At 38.4% G+C, this 16,484-nt stretch overlaps 1 protein-coding gene across 1 annotated transcript in view; it reads right to left on the reverse strand.

Moving 5' to 3' along the window:
- The window catches only part of adcy8 (adenylate cyclase 8 (brain)), a 141,766-nt gene that overhangs the window by 40,592 nt on the left and 84,690 nt on the right, over positions 1–16,484 (reverse strand). The window contains exons 8-11 of the mRNA XM_075482691.1: positions 11,238–11,435; positions 7,693–7,793; positions 6,077–6,278; positions 3,255–3,344 (exon numbers count right to left, since the gene is read on the reverse strand). Coding sequence (XP_075338806.1) covers positions 3,255–3,344; positions 6,077–6,278; positions 7,693–7,793; positions 11,238–11,435 — 591 coding nt within the window. The remainder of the gene's footprint in view (positions 1–3,254; positions 3,345–6,076; positions 6,279–7,692; positions 7,794–11,237; positions 11,436–16,484) is intronic.

Here is a 16,484-nt window from a genome sequence, read left to right on the forward strand (position 1 = left end):
TAACTAGTTTATTTCAAGTTGATTGAAATTAATCACATTAAAAAATAAAAAAACTCAATGGCTGTGTTCGAAACCGCATACTTATCCTACTACTCATACTAACTTTTTGAGTAAGTATGCGAGTTTGAGTAAGCGAGAAGTTCCCGGATGAATACTAGATTCTCCGAAATGTTGGGTATGCATCATGAGGTTACTACTCATACTCAAACTACCCAAGATGCAATGTAACGTGACGTCGCTGATCGTCATTTCCTGTCAAAACGGCAGTTTCAAGCTAGCTACAACGAGGGTAGGTTCACTTCCTGTTTTCAAAACAAAAGCACCAATTGTATGGTAATGGCTTTCCCTATGATAAAAGGCAACGGGTATTTTATTTTGTGAAAATAACCGGAAGTGCATTGCTCACTGCGGCTAGCTTTAGTAGCGCTGAATTCGTGGGAACAAAATGGTAAACAGCCGGTATTTTGTCAGGTTTTCAACACGTTGGGGATCTAAACGACTACTTTCTCACCTGAAAATGTTTCAAATGTTGCTAAAGTTTACAGAGTTTAGAGCTTAAGCGAAATCAGCTTCAGGCCGGCTGATTTCGGCTCGGGCAGGAGCGAAATGCATTGTGGGTAAACGCTCTGCATACTGTCTGATCGATGAGTATGTAGTGTGTAGTATGTAGTATGCAGTATGTAGTATGTAGTATGTAGTATGCAGTATGTAGTATGCAGTATGCAGTATGTAGTATGCAGTATGTAGTATGCAGTATGCAGTATGTAGTATGCAGTATGTAGTATGCAGTATGCAGTATGCAGTATGTAGTATGTAGTATGCAATATGTAGTATGTAGTATGCAGTATGCAGTATGCAGTATGTAGTATGCAGTATGTAGTATGCAGTATGCAGTATGCAGTATGTAGTATGCAGTATGTAGTATGCAGTATGCAGTATGCAGTATGTAGTATGTAGTATGCAATATGTAGTATGTAGTATGCAGTATGTAGTATGTAGTATGCAGTATGTAGTATGCAGTATGCAGTATGTAGTATGTAGTATGCAGTATGCAGTATGCAGTATGTAGTATGCAGTATGCAGTATGTAGTATGCAGTATGTAGTATGCAGTATGCAGTATGTAGTATGCAATATGTAGTATGTAGTATGCAGTATGTAGTATGTAGTATGCAGTATGTAGTATGCAGTATGCAGTATGCAGTATGTAGTATGCAGTATGCAGTATGTAGTATGTAGTATGCAGTATGTAGTATGCAGTATGTAGTATGCAGTATGCAGTATGTAGTATGTAGTATGCAGTATGCAGTATGTAGTATGCAGTATGTAGTATGCAGTATGCAGTATGCAGTATGTAGTATGCAGTATGCAGTATGCAGTATGTAGTATGTAGTATGCAGTATGCAGTATGTAGTATGCAGTATGTAGTATGCAGTATGCAGTATGTAGTATGCAGTATGTAGTATGTAGTATGCAGTATGCAGTATGTAGTATGCAGTATGCAGTATGTAGTATGTAGTATGTAGTATGCAGTATGTAGTATGCAGTATGTAGTATGCAGTATGCAGTATGTAGTATGTAGTATGTAGTATGCAGTATGCAGTATGCAGTATGTAGTATGCAGTATGTAGTATGTAGTATGCAGTATGCAGTATGTAGTATGTAGTATGTAGTATGTAGTATGCAGTATGTAGTATGCAGTATGTAGTATGCAGTATGCAGTATGCAGTATGTAGTATGCAGTATGCAGTATGTAGTATGTAGTATGTAGTATGCAGTATGTAGTATGCAGTATGCAGTATGTAGTATGTAGTATGTAGTATGCAGTATGCAGTATGTAGTATGTAGTATGTAGTATGCAGTATGCAGTATGTAGTATGTAGTATGCAGTATGTAGTATGCAGTATGTAGTATGTAGTATGCAGTATGCAGTATGCAGTATGTAGTATGTAGTATGCAGTATGTAGTATGCAGTATGTAGTATGCAGTATGCAGTATGCAGTATGTAGTATGCAGTATGCAGTATGTAGTATGTAGTATGTAGTATGCAGTATGTAGTATGCAGTATGCAGTATGTAGTATGTAGTATGCAGTATGTAGTATGCAGTATGTAGTATGCAGTATGCAGTATGCAGTATGTAGTATGCAGTATGTAGTATGCAGTATGCAGTATGCAGTATGCAGTATGTAGTATGCAGTATGTAGTATGCAGTATGCAGTATGTAGTATGTAGTATGTAGTATGCAGTATGTAGTATGCAGTATGCAGTATGTAGTATGCAATATGTAGTATGTAGTATGCGGTTTCGAACACAGCCACAAATAACGTGAGGATTGTGTTTAGGATTTTTCGTGTGTGTGGTCATGAACATGTGGTCACTAACACCAGAGAGCTGACGGACACACGGTGAACATTCAACGCTTCTTATAAACAACCTGTTTTTACATTTCTATCAACACTATTTGTCCTTTGGGTAACCAGCCTGCAAACATGAAACGCTGCTCTTGTTAGTATACGACACACTGAAGCAGTAGAGATCAGATATCGAGACTTTTATTGCCAAAAAGCAACATCCTACCCCCTCCACCCAAACTCATGCACATCTTAGTCATCGCCCACATCTTTTAAACTCAGCGCTTCGGTTTGTGACACAATCTTTCTGTCATTAATTTGCAGTCTGAGCCCACATGACATCAAAATGTAATCATCAGCTCCTCCAGCCACATTATCACAAACCGGAACAGTCGACTGACTTTTATGTTTAAAGATGCCGAAGTTATAAAATATTAAATCCAATATCTGACAGCCTGCTGTAACGAAGCCTTCGAAATTGGCACAAGCATTTTTTTTTCTGGTTCTGCTGCAGCTAAAAAGTCAAAATCTCTTCCCGAATGTATCTAAAAACAGACCTTATTTGCACACAAAAAGCCTTTGGAAGCCCCGGGAGGAAATAAGTTTGTGATGAATACACGCAGCAGTACATGACTTAACCGGAGCTCGGAGCTATAAAAATGTGGCTCCCTTATTGACTCTATCAATCAGCCGCGTATTGTGTGAGCAAAATAACAGAACGGATATTTTCTGCATGGCGCCCTGACGGCTCCATCAGTCGCCTGTTGTCCGAGGCGAGACCTCCCTCTGGGCGCGAGCAGCTGTCGAGGATGTTTAATTCATCATTTTGCCGCTGTCACAGTGGTGGAAAAAACACAACAGATGGACCCGACTACGAAATTCAGACACCTCATTTTGTCGGTACCTCTGGGTAGAAGCAGATGTCTGGGATGGAGGCGGACTCGTTGTACGTCTGGTTCCTGAAGGTGTTGGACTTGTCGAAGTCGCACCACAGCTGCGGGAGAACCAACAAGGGGTTGATTACTGTCGTTGCGCAGAATTTAAACTCTTTCAGAATCGGTTTGGAAATTCTTTTCAATGCGAATTTTCGTCAAACCTCAATTGGATCAATCAAGATGTTTTGTGTCGGATATTTGCAGCTTTGTTTTTTTTTCGGTAAACATGCACCTGAAAAAATGCCCCTCCAAAAATAAGTAAAAAAACAACAAATACGAGACGTTTTTGCTTGAAATAAGCAAAAAAAATCTGCCAATGGAACTAGTGAAAATCGGCTTGTCAAGATTTCTTGAAATAAGATGTGATATTTAGGACTTTTGAGATAAAAGTGATCTTGAAATTAGCTTAAAAACCTCTTCAAATGGAAAAAAAAAAGCTTGTTTCATATGAAATCTGACTCAAAACAATTTGTTTTCAAGACTTTTTCACTTAACAAGATATTCAAGATGTATTGTCTTCAAACAAGTCCCTATATCTGGCTGAAATGGTGCTTGTTAGGCAGTTGTGTCTTATATTAAGTGTAATGAGATACTCAATGAGAAAAATATACTTGGTAAGACTTGGATTTTTTCCAGTGTGTGAAGATTCAGATTTCAGATGCACATTTCTGACCCAGTGAAACAATTTGAATTCAATATGTTGGTCCAGGAGATCTAAGCCTTACATTCTTTCACAGATTCATCCATCATAGGGTTGAAATAACACCACCTGGCCATTATGAAAAGTGTCACCGCATGGATTTCATTAGGCAAATAGATAAGATCCTCCCGATGGAAAAGTACTGCAGTGATTAATGTGTTTGAGCTGGCAACATTACACAAGGTATTTAACCTGAACCGATGCAGTAAGCAGCTTCTCATCACCTTAAAGGGACAGTTCGCCTCTTTAGACATGAAGCTGTATGACATCCCATATTAGCAACATCATTTCTGAACATCTTCTTACCCCCTGCTGCGTCCTGTGAGCAGAGTTCCAGCCTCGTTTTGGTGTTGATGAAAGTAGTCCGGCTAGTTGGCTGGGGTTTAAAAAATAAAGCGTTTTGCTTCTCAGAACAATATACGTTCAAAAGAGTAATACATTTGCATCACAAAATCGAAAATGTTCATAAATGATGTTGCTAATATGGGATGTCATACAGCTTCATATCAAAAGAGGCGAACTGTCCCTTTAACGGTCAAGTTTGAAGACACAAGCTGTGGAAAAAATATTCCTCTTTTTCATTAAGTTCAACTTATTGGTCTGCATTAAGAAAAGAAAACTAACTAATAAGATTGCTTAAAATACTAGAATCATGTTAAGAAATGTCCAAAGCATCATTAAAACCTTGTGGGATAGAGGCGAACCATCATCTTTGTGGAGACAATGTGGTCAGAAGAACATCTTGAATGTTTTGAATCTAAGAAAACAATGTTTAGGAGTGAAGTTAAGAACATTTTCACACCTTCAATGCAAGAAAAAGTAAAACATTTGGGACTAAAGAGCTGTGTAGCTTTAAGAAAAAGGAGGCTTCAGTTTGCAAGGAAGCATGAAAACTGGACTTTGGAGCCATGGAAAAAGGTCACGTGGCGTGATGAGTCCACATTTACTCTGTTCCAGAGTGATGAGCACCCATCATGCTTTGTTTCAACTGTACAAACCTGTGAAGCCTTTTTGACCCGTGGTTACTTCAGATGGTCAGGTCTACGTTTAGCGACATCACGCACGTATAAACGTGAGGTCACATGACTTCCTGTATACACTGAATGAGCCACAGATTTTCTTCTTCGTTCCTCATGGCACAAACGTATTTTTAAGATAATAAAGTCAGGATTCATTGGGCTCAGAGTGGGAATCAATGGTTCAGGGAGAAATCCTTTTCACTCATGGACTGACCAACAGAGTCCAGATCTTAACCCCATTGAGAGTCTTTGGGATGAGAAGACTTTACGCTGTGGATCGACTCTACCCACCTTCAACAGAAGACGAATCAATGCAACTCTGGGCAGTATTTAGTCTTGTGACTTGTGTATTACACTGGAAAAAATGCCTATCCAAAAATAAGTAAGAAAAACAACAAATAAATAACGTTTTTGCTTGAAATAAGCAAAAAAATCTGCCAATGGAACTAGTGAAAATCGGCTTGTCAAGATTTCTTGAAATAAGATGTGATATTTAGGACTTTTGAGATAAAAGTGATCTTGAAATTAGCTTAAAAACATCTTCAAATGTAAAAAAAAATCTTGTTTCATATGAAATCCGACTCAAAACAATTTGTTTTCAAGACTTTTTCATTTAACAAGATATTCCAGATGTATTGTCTTCAAACAAGTCCCTATATCTGGCTGAAATGGTACTTGTTAGGCAGTTGTGTCTTAAATTAAGTTTAATGAGATATTTTGACTAGAAATGAGACAAATATACTTGGTAAGACTTAGATTTTTTTCAGTGTAAATACTAAATATTAAAGTATTATTCAGTTCAATTTAACTAATTTGCAATTTGCTTGCTCTGTAGCTAAAGTTGGCATTCAGTTTTTCAAAGGACTGATCCATACAGACGCATTTAGAACCAGCTGAGAACCTTTGGGGTCCATTTTTTTTTACAAATACATGGCATTTTTAAACCAAAATGAGTTGGTACACTGGAAAAAAAATCAAAATTACCAGGTATATTAGATAGGTAGATCCTTTATTATTAATGACGAGAAGGAAAGATGACGAGAAGGAAAGATGAAGCGAAGAACGAACTCACGATGTTGATCATCGCTGCCAGGAAGTTGATGAGGATGGAGACGAAGATGATGACGTTTCGTGCCGCGTAGGTTTCGTTGATCCAGCAGCAGAATTTTCTCAGGACCAGAGGCAGACACTTGTAGTCTTCTGCTGTCGTAACTAGGACCAGGCAGGAATGGAGGATGATGAGGACTGAGAACTGGATCACCATGGTTACCATTCTACAAAAACACACAAGAGTATAAATATACAGTTAAGGACAAAGGACTGAACTCCCCCCCCCCCCCCCAACAGCTGCTCAACAATTATGCACCTGATTATTTGAAGTGTGAGCACCTCTGTAAAAGCAGAAGTTTTGTCAGTTTACTGGCCAGATATTGTTTAGGTTTAGGTCGGGGTGTTTTCTGGTAAAGGTCAACAACCTTTTGAGAAAGTATAAGAGAATACCACAATCTACTGTCTTTGGTAATTCCATGTATGCTGCCATGTAATATGTTTCTATACTGTTCCTGTGAATAAAGGCCTCAGTTAGCATGTTAAAGGTTAAAGGTCACCCCAAGGTCAGAAACCCAAAGAGCTACATCTCAGACTCTGCAGGCCTCAGTCAGCATGTTAAAGGTTAAAGGTCACCCCAAGGTCAGAAACCCAAGAGCTACATCTCAGACTCTGCAGGCCTCAGTCAGCATGTTAAAGGTTAAAGGTCACCCCAAGGTCAGAAACCCAAGAGCTACATCTCAGACTCTGCAGGCCTCAGTCAGCATGTTAAAGGTTAAAGGTCACCCCAAGGTCAGAAACCCAAGAGCTACATCTCAGACTCTGCGGGCCTCAGTTAGCATGTTAAAGGTTAAAGGTCACCCCAAGGTCAGAAACCCAAAGAGCTACATCTCAGACTCTGCAGGCCTCAGTCAGCATGTTAAAGGTTAAAGGTCACCCCAAGGTCAGAAACCCAAGAGCTACATCTCAGACTCTGCGGGCCTCAGTTAGCATGTTAAAGGTTAAAGGTCACCCCAAGGTCAGAAACCCCAAGAGCTACATCTCAGACTCTGCAGGCCTCAGTCAGCATGTTAAAGGTTAAAGGTCATAACAGCACAGTTAGAAACAGACTGAACAAGTACGGCTTGTGTGGAAGGGCTGCAGGAGAAAGCCTCTTCTCTCTAAAAAGAACATGGCAGCACAGCTTAGGTTTGCAAAGCTGCATCTGAACAAACCACAAGACTTCTGGAACAATGTCCTTTGGACAGAGCAGACCAAAGTGGAGATGTTTGCTCATAATGCACAGCATTGGAAATCAAACACAGCATATCAGCACAAACACCTCACACCAGCTGCCAAGCACGGTGGTGGAGGGCTGATGATCTGGGCTGGTTCTGCAGCCACAGGACCTGGGCACCTCGCAGCCACTGAGTCCACCATGAACTCCTCTGGATACCAAAGTGTTCTAGAGTCAGATATGAGGTCATCTGTCTGACAAAAAAGCCCTGGTTTAACATAAATCATACAAAAGGCAAATCCTCCCAAACACATAAGCGGCTGAAAAAGAAAAAAGAATCAAGGTGTTGCAATATATTGTGTAAAATACCTAACCCTGCCAATTGAAACGGATAGTTTTGTTTCTAACAGTCTCCTTTCTCTTACCTGGCAGAGGGAAGCAGGCTTTGGATGGTGGTGATGAAGACGAGCACAATGAAGGCGCAAACCAGGTTGGACTTGAAAACCTCGTCCCTCATCTGCGAGTACTGCCCAAAGAAGGAAGAAGAAGAAGACAAAGAAAAGAAAAACGAGGGAAAGGAGGTGAGGGGAAGATGGAAAAACAAGTTTTCAGACGAACAAAAACGACTGAACGAATCAAAATGCACCAAACAAACGGATGCACTGCCACAGATGCAGCATGCAACGGTTCAACCACAAGCGTTAGAGAGAGACAGGAGCTGGTGGGTTAGCTGTGGGGTCCTGGGAAAGGTGCGAAGCTGACAAGCACAGTGTTAGCTGTTAGCTGTTAGCCTTTAGCTGTTAGCTTAGACACAAACGGAGAGCGTCACAATAGGCCAACTGTGAGGCTTGATGTAAAACGCAAATTTGGATTGGATTTGGATTTGAATGTCAATGCTAACAACTAATCCATAATAGAAAATAAAAAAAAACATCATTGGTACATACATACACATGGTAAGTCTGTTTTCAGGTCCAGTTTTAAATTATGATGCTTTTGAAGACTTTTGTACTATTTTGTTTTGATAAATGTAGCCACTCTCATGTTAAAGTATTTGAAATGTTAACATTTGAGAAGCAATGTCAAATGTTTATGCCTTACCTAAATGCATGAACATCAACTTCAATGCCAGTGCTTTCTGTTTAGTGTTTGATAATATTACTTCTCTGTGTGACATCATTTGTGTAAGACCAAGTTAATCAATCAGCACATGCAAATAAGCTAAGGCTAGATTACATTTTCAGATCTAAAAATTGTTCAAGATTTCAACAAATTTTTCAATTCATGAACATTGAAACGTTCGATTTAACTACAAGCATTCGTTGTGGAGAGTGACATCTATATTTTTATGGATTTAACTAAAATAAAGAGGCATTTTTTCCATTTTTGAACATACCAAGCTAGCTGGCGCTAGCATTTGAGCTAAGCTATGCTAATTAGATCTAGGTCCGCTGTAGGTCTACTATATCTTTTCTTACCAACATAAGAAGCATATAAAACATAGTAAATTCAACTAAAATATTACTTGACCATTTTCCTCCTGCAAGAAAAGCTGAACATAACTGAAACAAGGTGTTTATTATTGTTGCCGAGAAGTGTTTATTAGCATCTGGGCATTAGCATTTTCAGAGGAAAATGTGCACTGAAAATGATTCTCCAGTCTGGACCTAACTCCCAGACTTATCTCAATCTTAAAAAATTTCATCCAAGTGACCCCTGCTCTCCCAACCTCGCTGTCTCTTTCTCAAAGGGTGCTGGGAAATTAGCAAGAGAGGATGCTTCACGTTTTGTCACAAATTTAAAAAAAAAAAAGAAAAAAGATGAGGGAGGCTGATAGCAAATCACCGCACAGTTACTGAAAAAGGTTTAAAGAAAACAAATCAATATAAAGATAAGGATCTTAAAGTTTAGATGGAAGTGGGATCCAAGGGGAAACACAAATGTGGGTAGGGGAGAGCCAATATGTAGATAAACTGAAAGGTAAAAGGTGGGGAGAAAAGGGACTAAAAGCTACGAGAGTGCACTGCATTCAGCAAAGAAAAATAATATTTAAGCACACCTTCTTCTAACCATGACTTCAATATCTTATTAGTATGACTTGACACTTCATAATAAGGATAAAATTACCTGTGGGCTTAAAACGATGCCGTAAGCTAATGTGCAAGAGCGTGTTGCTATGGAAACGGCCTGTCCACATGCCTTTGGCGTGTCAAAGATTGTGGCTGTTAATAAACCCACTTATATTGTTTTCATATCGTCTAATGCCTGGCCCAAAAAGCCTAAAAGAAAGCTGATTAACCCCTTAAATCTCTTGTTTATGTTCCCATAGATATCTTTAAGATTGAGCCAAATGCTGATAGTTTTGGGACTTTCCAGCGACGCGATTTTTATTAAAAACGCGCTTTTGATGTTTTGACCTTTAATAATGCGTGTTCAACCTAAAGTTTCAAGGTAAGACATGAAGTCATTAAGTCATTTTGGGATATGGAAGCCATGCATTTGAGAAAACCACTCAGATTTGGGTTTTTTTCTTTAGTGAAAGCAGTGTACGATGATTAAAAAACAACTTTTTCCACAGTTCTGCAAAACGGGTCCATGGCATGGACCTTTGGTCATGAGTAAACTGAAGGGATCAACAAGTAAAGCCAAAAAAGCTAACATGAGTCATGGTTAAGTCGGTTTAATATCAGAGAATAATGGTTGTGGCTATACTGAACTTTAAATGGCATCTAGAAAGATAGTTGGTGTTTTTATTGTCAATCTGATTTATTTTTTTTCTTATTCACATAAATTAGTAAGGAGTCCAAAGTGTCCCACTGTATCCTTCTGAAGTTTCATCATATTTAATATAACTATCAGAGAGCCAATATAAACTTTAACGTTAATGTCATTCTGGAACCGTTTTATAGGAGAACGTTAACAACAAAAAAAAAGCAAGCTCCTCTGGCTCCTACTAGTGTGTCAACAGGAGCCGGGAGGAGGGTCAAATTAGTGTCAATTACTAGAATAGAAATAGAATAGAAAAATACTTTATTCATCCCCCAATGGGGGAAATTCAAATTAGTCAAGTAGCTCAAAAAAATAATAATATTTGCAATAATTGTAAATGATTGTATATTAACAATAATAACAACAATAATAATACCAATTCTAATAAAATTACTACTACTAACTAATAATAATAATAAATTACTAAATAAAAAAATTTAAAAATTTAAAAAATTCTGTCACTTATACTGTTGCTATGGTTACGCCACAGCCTCCTCTACTGAGAGAGGATTTTGAGGCAGAGCTGAAGCACAGCAGAGAGGAACAGGAAGGACCCTCCTCTTGCATTTTTCAAAGTAAAGCTCTTCTCCGTCTAAATATTTAAATTTTTTTAGCACAGTAGCATTAGGCCCCATTAAAGCCCCAGTTTTATAGTGATTTCCACTGAATCTAATGGTCTTATCAGATTTATTTATTTAATTACAATGTTTAATTGATTGAAGTTATTGGACGTTTAGCAATAAATTATTTAATTCAGTTTGAGTTTAAATTTTAGTTAAACTTAAAATCTTATTTTTATATATATATTTATATTTTTAGAGAATAATGGAATAACAAAATATGAGTCCAGGATTTAGGATTACTCTCGTGGCACACTTAAGACTCCGTACCTTTGGAGACTAAAACAGAGTAAATTAGTATATTTTTATCTCATTATTGACCCCAAAAATTTCACAAACTTCCTCAAGTTTGTCTCATATCACAGTGACTCATGTAAATGTGGTCAAATTAAAAAAAAAAAAAGGCACTTTTTTTTTGTATCTCTATAATACAAGTGCCTTTAGCTTACTCATGATGTAACAAAAAAAACAATAGCTGGTTGTTGTTTTGCTTCTGGAAATTTTCCTCTAAAAGAAGATATGATGAAGGAGAGAGAAAGGAAAAATAAATAAATGAATAATCTGTCTGAAACCCCAGCTACCTTCTCTTCCAGGCTGGAGTCTTTAAACATCAGTGAGAAAGGCTTGATATGCTCTCTTCTCAACTTATCGCCACTCCGTAAGTCGATGGCGCTCTCTATTCGCTTGTTAATTTCCTCAGGACCAGAGTGGACATGCAAAGCTTGTGCGAGATGGTTTGGAAGCAGATTTATCGAATTTCTCGTTAGGGCAGCCAGAGTCTAGGGGGGAAAGCACATGCACATAGAATGAACCTGCTTGTCCCCCCTTTTTTTGTTTCATTCAAGTTCCAAATGAAAAAGAACAGACACATTTACATTCATTACATACACAAAAAGAAAAATTACGGGAGAGGAAGTAGGGGAAGACCAAAATGCAACATTTGCCATCAGACGGACAGCTCAGAGCAAGTCATGCATATCCCATTCACCCTGGCACTTTGCACTGATGTTAGTGGTGACAAAGCTTGTAATTATGCACAGAATATAAGCAGAAACTGATGTGCACGGTTGTGATTGGAGAAAGGAAAGGGCTATAAATTAAAAACACATTAAATGAATGCAGACCGGACTTATGAGCATTAAAGCGAAAGACAAAAAAAAACACTGTTGAGCTGCAAAATGTCTGAAACGTGCGTTTATTTTCAACCGTAAATGTCCGTGAATGAAGTTTATTATGCATTATACCCTCAAGCAAGAAAACCTTTTTAAGACATTAATAAGCACTATCGGAAAATGACAAAAGGTCCTCTCTTCACAAGGGTCTCCTCAGACTTTAATTTGCCACTTCATCACTTCCCGACACGCTCGGCTTCCTTAAGCAGAAATGAATTGAAGGTCACAAGCTGCCATAACTTTGTTTTCAGAAGCCCCATAAAGACCCGTCTCATCCACTGCATTTACTAAAGCCCACTTCTCAGTCAACTGCTTAATTACATATTCTCGGCTTTCACGCTGACGCTTGAAAGTTTGCAAGAGCCCTTTAAAAACTCTCTCTGTAATATTTCAATAAAAGAACAAAAACTTCTTCCGCTTTTCAGACGGGCACCGAATAAGAAGAAAGAAAATGAACAAACGACCTTCGTCGTCAAGGTTTGTGAGGGTAAGATCATCACACTGAGGTGCTTTCCTTTCAGCGAAGGCACCAGATTCATGTCGGAGATGCTAAGCATGAGATCCATCACAAGAAAAACTGTTATCTGGAGAGGATGAGACCAGGAAGTGAACTGAGCCAAAGGCAACATCAGTGTTGTGTTTCACAATGGAGACATAAAAATATACCAAGAAAACAGGCTTCAAACACATTAACATGGCACAGGAAACGTCTTTAAAAGTGATGCGTTATGATTAAAACATTGTGTTTCTTGTTGGTCTGTCACATGGCAGATGGCACTAACACCAAACTTTCCAGTTATACACTTCTGTAAAGATATTTACAGAAGGATTTGTAGATTACTCATTACTCGTTGCATTCCTGATTTATGTGACATTATAATAAAAAATATGGCGAAAATCAATGTTTTTTAGGCTTTGGACAGTATATTTTGATTTCCTAGGAAATAAAAGCAGATATCCTGAAATCCCTCTGTAATTTTCTTTTCATTGTGTGTGTAAACAAAATGAAAAAAAGAATTTTGCACCTGGCTTTATCACATGTTCAGATCTAGATTCCGGAAATATATGCAAATGTGCTCATATTTAATGAGAGAATGCCTAATTTGCATAATGAAACATACACATTTCTAAAACTTGTACTACATTTTTTTTTCATACTTGTATAAATAATCAACTGCTGAAGTTTCATGGTGATATCTGTTATTTTAAAATATTACCCTATTCACCTGTAGTGTCTCGCCTGAAGGCAGCAAACATCGCCGATAAAACCGATGATTAATGTCCCGTTACTGTGACTAATTTACATTGCAGCGTGCATTTAAAGCCCAAACTATTGATGTGTTCCAGTTGTACACGGATGTCGGAATTTCCTAGATCAAAGTCAGATTTTTACTCTGAACCCCACGTGAAGTCGGATCCGGCTCGGAAAGTCGGATTAATTTTACCAGCCCTACATAGAGTTCCTGCTATCTGCTACTCAGGTAAACAGTAGCTACATGCTCGTTCCGAGCTCCGAGTTTTCATTGTAAACGAACGCACCAAAGGGACGACTGTCACTCCCCAGGGTCCTAAAGAGGAACAAGTTGCTGCCATGGATGTATTATAAGTGGATACGGTGCCGCCTCTCAGCCGGCACACCGATTTTTCCCAGTGGCCACTCGTGGTATTGCAACAAAAAAAATCCCCTGTTGCCCAAAAAGCATTTTCCCCCATAGACCGCAATAGTAAAAGAGATGCCTCTAAAACTGTTCACAGGACGCCTCCAGCTGTAACCGCTGTTATTTAATAATCTTTGTATCCTATACTTTTTAAGTCATGGACATTTTATCTGTCAAAAAGTTTTCTAACGGCCAATAGGGTATTACAAAAGCAACTACTTGAGCGCCAATCAAAAATTGACAGCTTGGTCCCCCCCAGTTCAAAAATCCCATCTGCGGCCCTGTGGTCTGTGACACGTAAAGTCTGCAGTAAAATAACGCAGATTTAAAACTGCAGCAGTGGATGTGAATGAGCGGCTTTAATTCGAATATATTTGGCTGTATTAAGACATTTACACTATTTTTTACAAAAAGATGGAACTTTTGGAGCTTCATCAGGGTGTTTAATCCATCACATTAAAATGAATTGCCTTCCACAATGGAGGACACATCTCATTCACTGAAGAGAAGCACTTAAAGTAAGAGTGACACGGGTCATACCTGAGGATGAGTCATTTTCTCAGAGCCAATGACATCATCGCTCCACCATTACTGACGAGTAAAAGCAGCCACATGGCAACTTTGCTCAAATGACCCTTTGAGTGTCTGAGACCCACAGAACCACCGGCCATTAACCTGATTATTAGAGATGTGCAGTGACGGAGATGTTTAGAAATTCAATACAATCTCACCGGCTCTGGCCAATTGAAGGTCTCCCCTCATCGCATTTATTTCAACTCGTTGAAACAGGAAATCCATCACGCTCTCGTAGATCGTTAAAAATTAATTTCCAAACTCCGTATGAATTTATGTTCTCGCTCCAATCTCGATTAATGGATTTTTTTTTTTTGGCTCTGACTTTCACCGGCAAAATTACACTGAAATATAAGTCTGATTTACAACCACCTGCAGATGATAAACGGCTGCAATTTAGACATTTTTCATTCACACTGAGAAGGTTTCAGGTGTGAAACGTGCAAGCTACGCTCAAGTTAGCAGCAATTATAGCACATCCAGTGGTGCAAAATGCTTGTTTTGGGCTGATTTTGTATCAATTACCCCTTCAAAATACCCCAAAATAGCAAAGCCAAAAAAACTACTGCTCCTAAAGTTGCTTTGAGAAGGATTTGTATTTAATATACATGAAGAAAAGAGGGAACAACCATGTTAAGTGCAATTTATTTTACAAATGAAAATGAACTTGAGCTGAACGAGACGATGAGATTAGAGTAAATGAGCTGTGAACTAATTAAAATCTGGGATCAAACAAAACGTTCGGCCTGCTTAATAAACAGAACCCCAACTGAGAAGTAAATGAATGTGAATTAAGTGGATTTTTTTTTTTGAGTGAGAGCTGAACTCGAGCTGAACTCGAACTCCACAAAACATTTCATGCATATGAATGAAAACGTGTGGCCTGTGTGTCAAATTATTAGCATATCTCAAACGGACTCAGAAAAACACACGAGTTTCATTATAATGGAGACAGCCGTGCAATCGGCTGCTTCAAATGAAAGTGCTGCGAGGTCGAGTTACGGCGCTGATATGTGGACCTCATTATCAGTTTACTTCTAAATATGTCGGCTCACATCTGTGGAGCGTGAACATTTATTTACACATTATTTCTGCATGCGGTGTTGTGTCATAACTGTGTAATTAGAGATCTGCAGCTTGAGCCAACCCTCGGCATTCAAGTTTCAATAAGTTTTTGTTGGACTTGAATGTTTCCAACCAACAGAGGACAAACCACAAATGTGCTAAATGATCCGCACGTATTTCAGGATTCATAAAAATGTTTGATGTGGAAGCCAAACACCAACAAACAAACAGGACGAAAGGCACAAATGTAACATAAGTCATCAAATTAGAAGATTACAGAGCATCTTGTGCAAATCGTTCAGTTTCTGGATGCTGAAATATTTGTCTTCCATCCAATAAAACTTGAATGTGTGGTGTGGATACAAGTGTTGCCTGTAAAAAAAATAATATTTTACTATTTAAGGCGAGACACGGCAGCAAAAAAAAAAAAACTGCTATAGAGAAAAGGTTGAAAACATAAATTAAAATGTTTATTTTATTACATTTTGTTTATTCACGGCAGTACGTTTCGTCTGAAATTTACCAAAAAAGTTAGCATTCCAATGCTCAATGCCGAGCTTCGTCTATTTACTGAAGTCTGTTGTGACCGGTATCGTTGGAAAGCTCAGAGTCTCCTGCACAATGATATGTCACCCAAATAACGGCACTTCCTTTCTATCAGCAACCAATCGAGAATGTCTAACAGCGGATTTATAGCTAACGACAAAATCTCATTGGCTGCTGCTCGTTTCTGCTAACGTGATTGGCTCAGATGCATCACGTGGTGGACTCTGACGCTCCCGTGTTTAGCTTTCGCGGAATCTCCGAAAATGCCCCAAAACACGGCAACTTTCAGAGAAAAGAAAGCAACAATTGCGCTTTGCAAGATGCAATAAAAGAAAATATGTTATACAGTATATTTTGATTTCCTAGGAAATGAATGCAGATATCCTGAAATCCCTCTGTAATTTTCTTTTCATTGTGTGTGTAAACGAAATGAAAAAAGAATTTTGCACCTGGCTTTATCATGTGTTCAGATCTATCTTCCGGAAATATATACAAATGTGCGCATATTTAATGAGATAATGCCTAATTTGCATAATTAAACATATAAATTTCTAAAACTTGTAATACATTTTTTTTCATACTTGTATAAGTAATCAACTGAGGACGTTTCATGGTGATATCTGTTATTTTAAAATATTAGCCTATTCACCTGTAGTGTCTCGCCTTAATACGATCAAAATAATGGTTTGAATAATTCACTTGGATGTGAAATGACGGCACTCGCTGTTGCTCTCAGAACACATGAAAACATTTCTGTCCTGAAACCGTCTCGTACGATGAGAGTTTGTCTGTGTTTTCCAGAACAAGTCACAGT

The sequence above is a fragment of the Odontesthes bonariensis genome, chromosome 14 (genome assembly GCF_027942865.1).
Source record: "Odontesthes bonariensis isolate fOdoBon6 chromosome 14, fOdoBon6.hap1, whole genome shotgun sequence".
NCBI classification, from domain to species: domain Eukaryota; kingdom Metazoa; phylum Chordata; class Actinopteri; order Atheriniformes; family Atherinopsidae; genus Odontesthes; species Odontesthes bonariensis.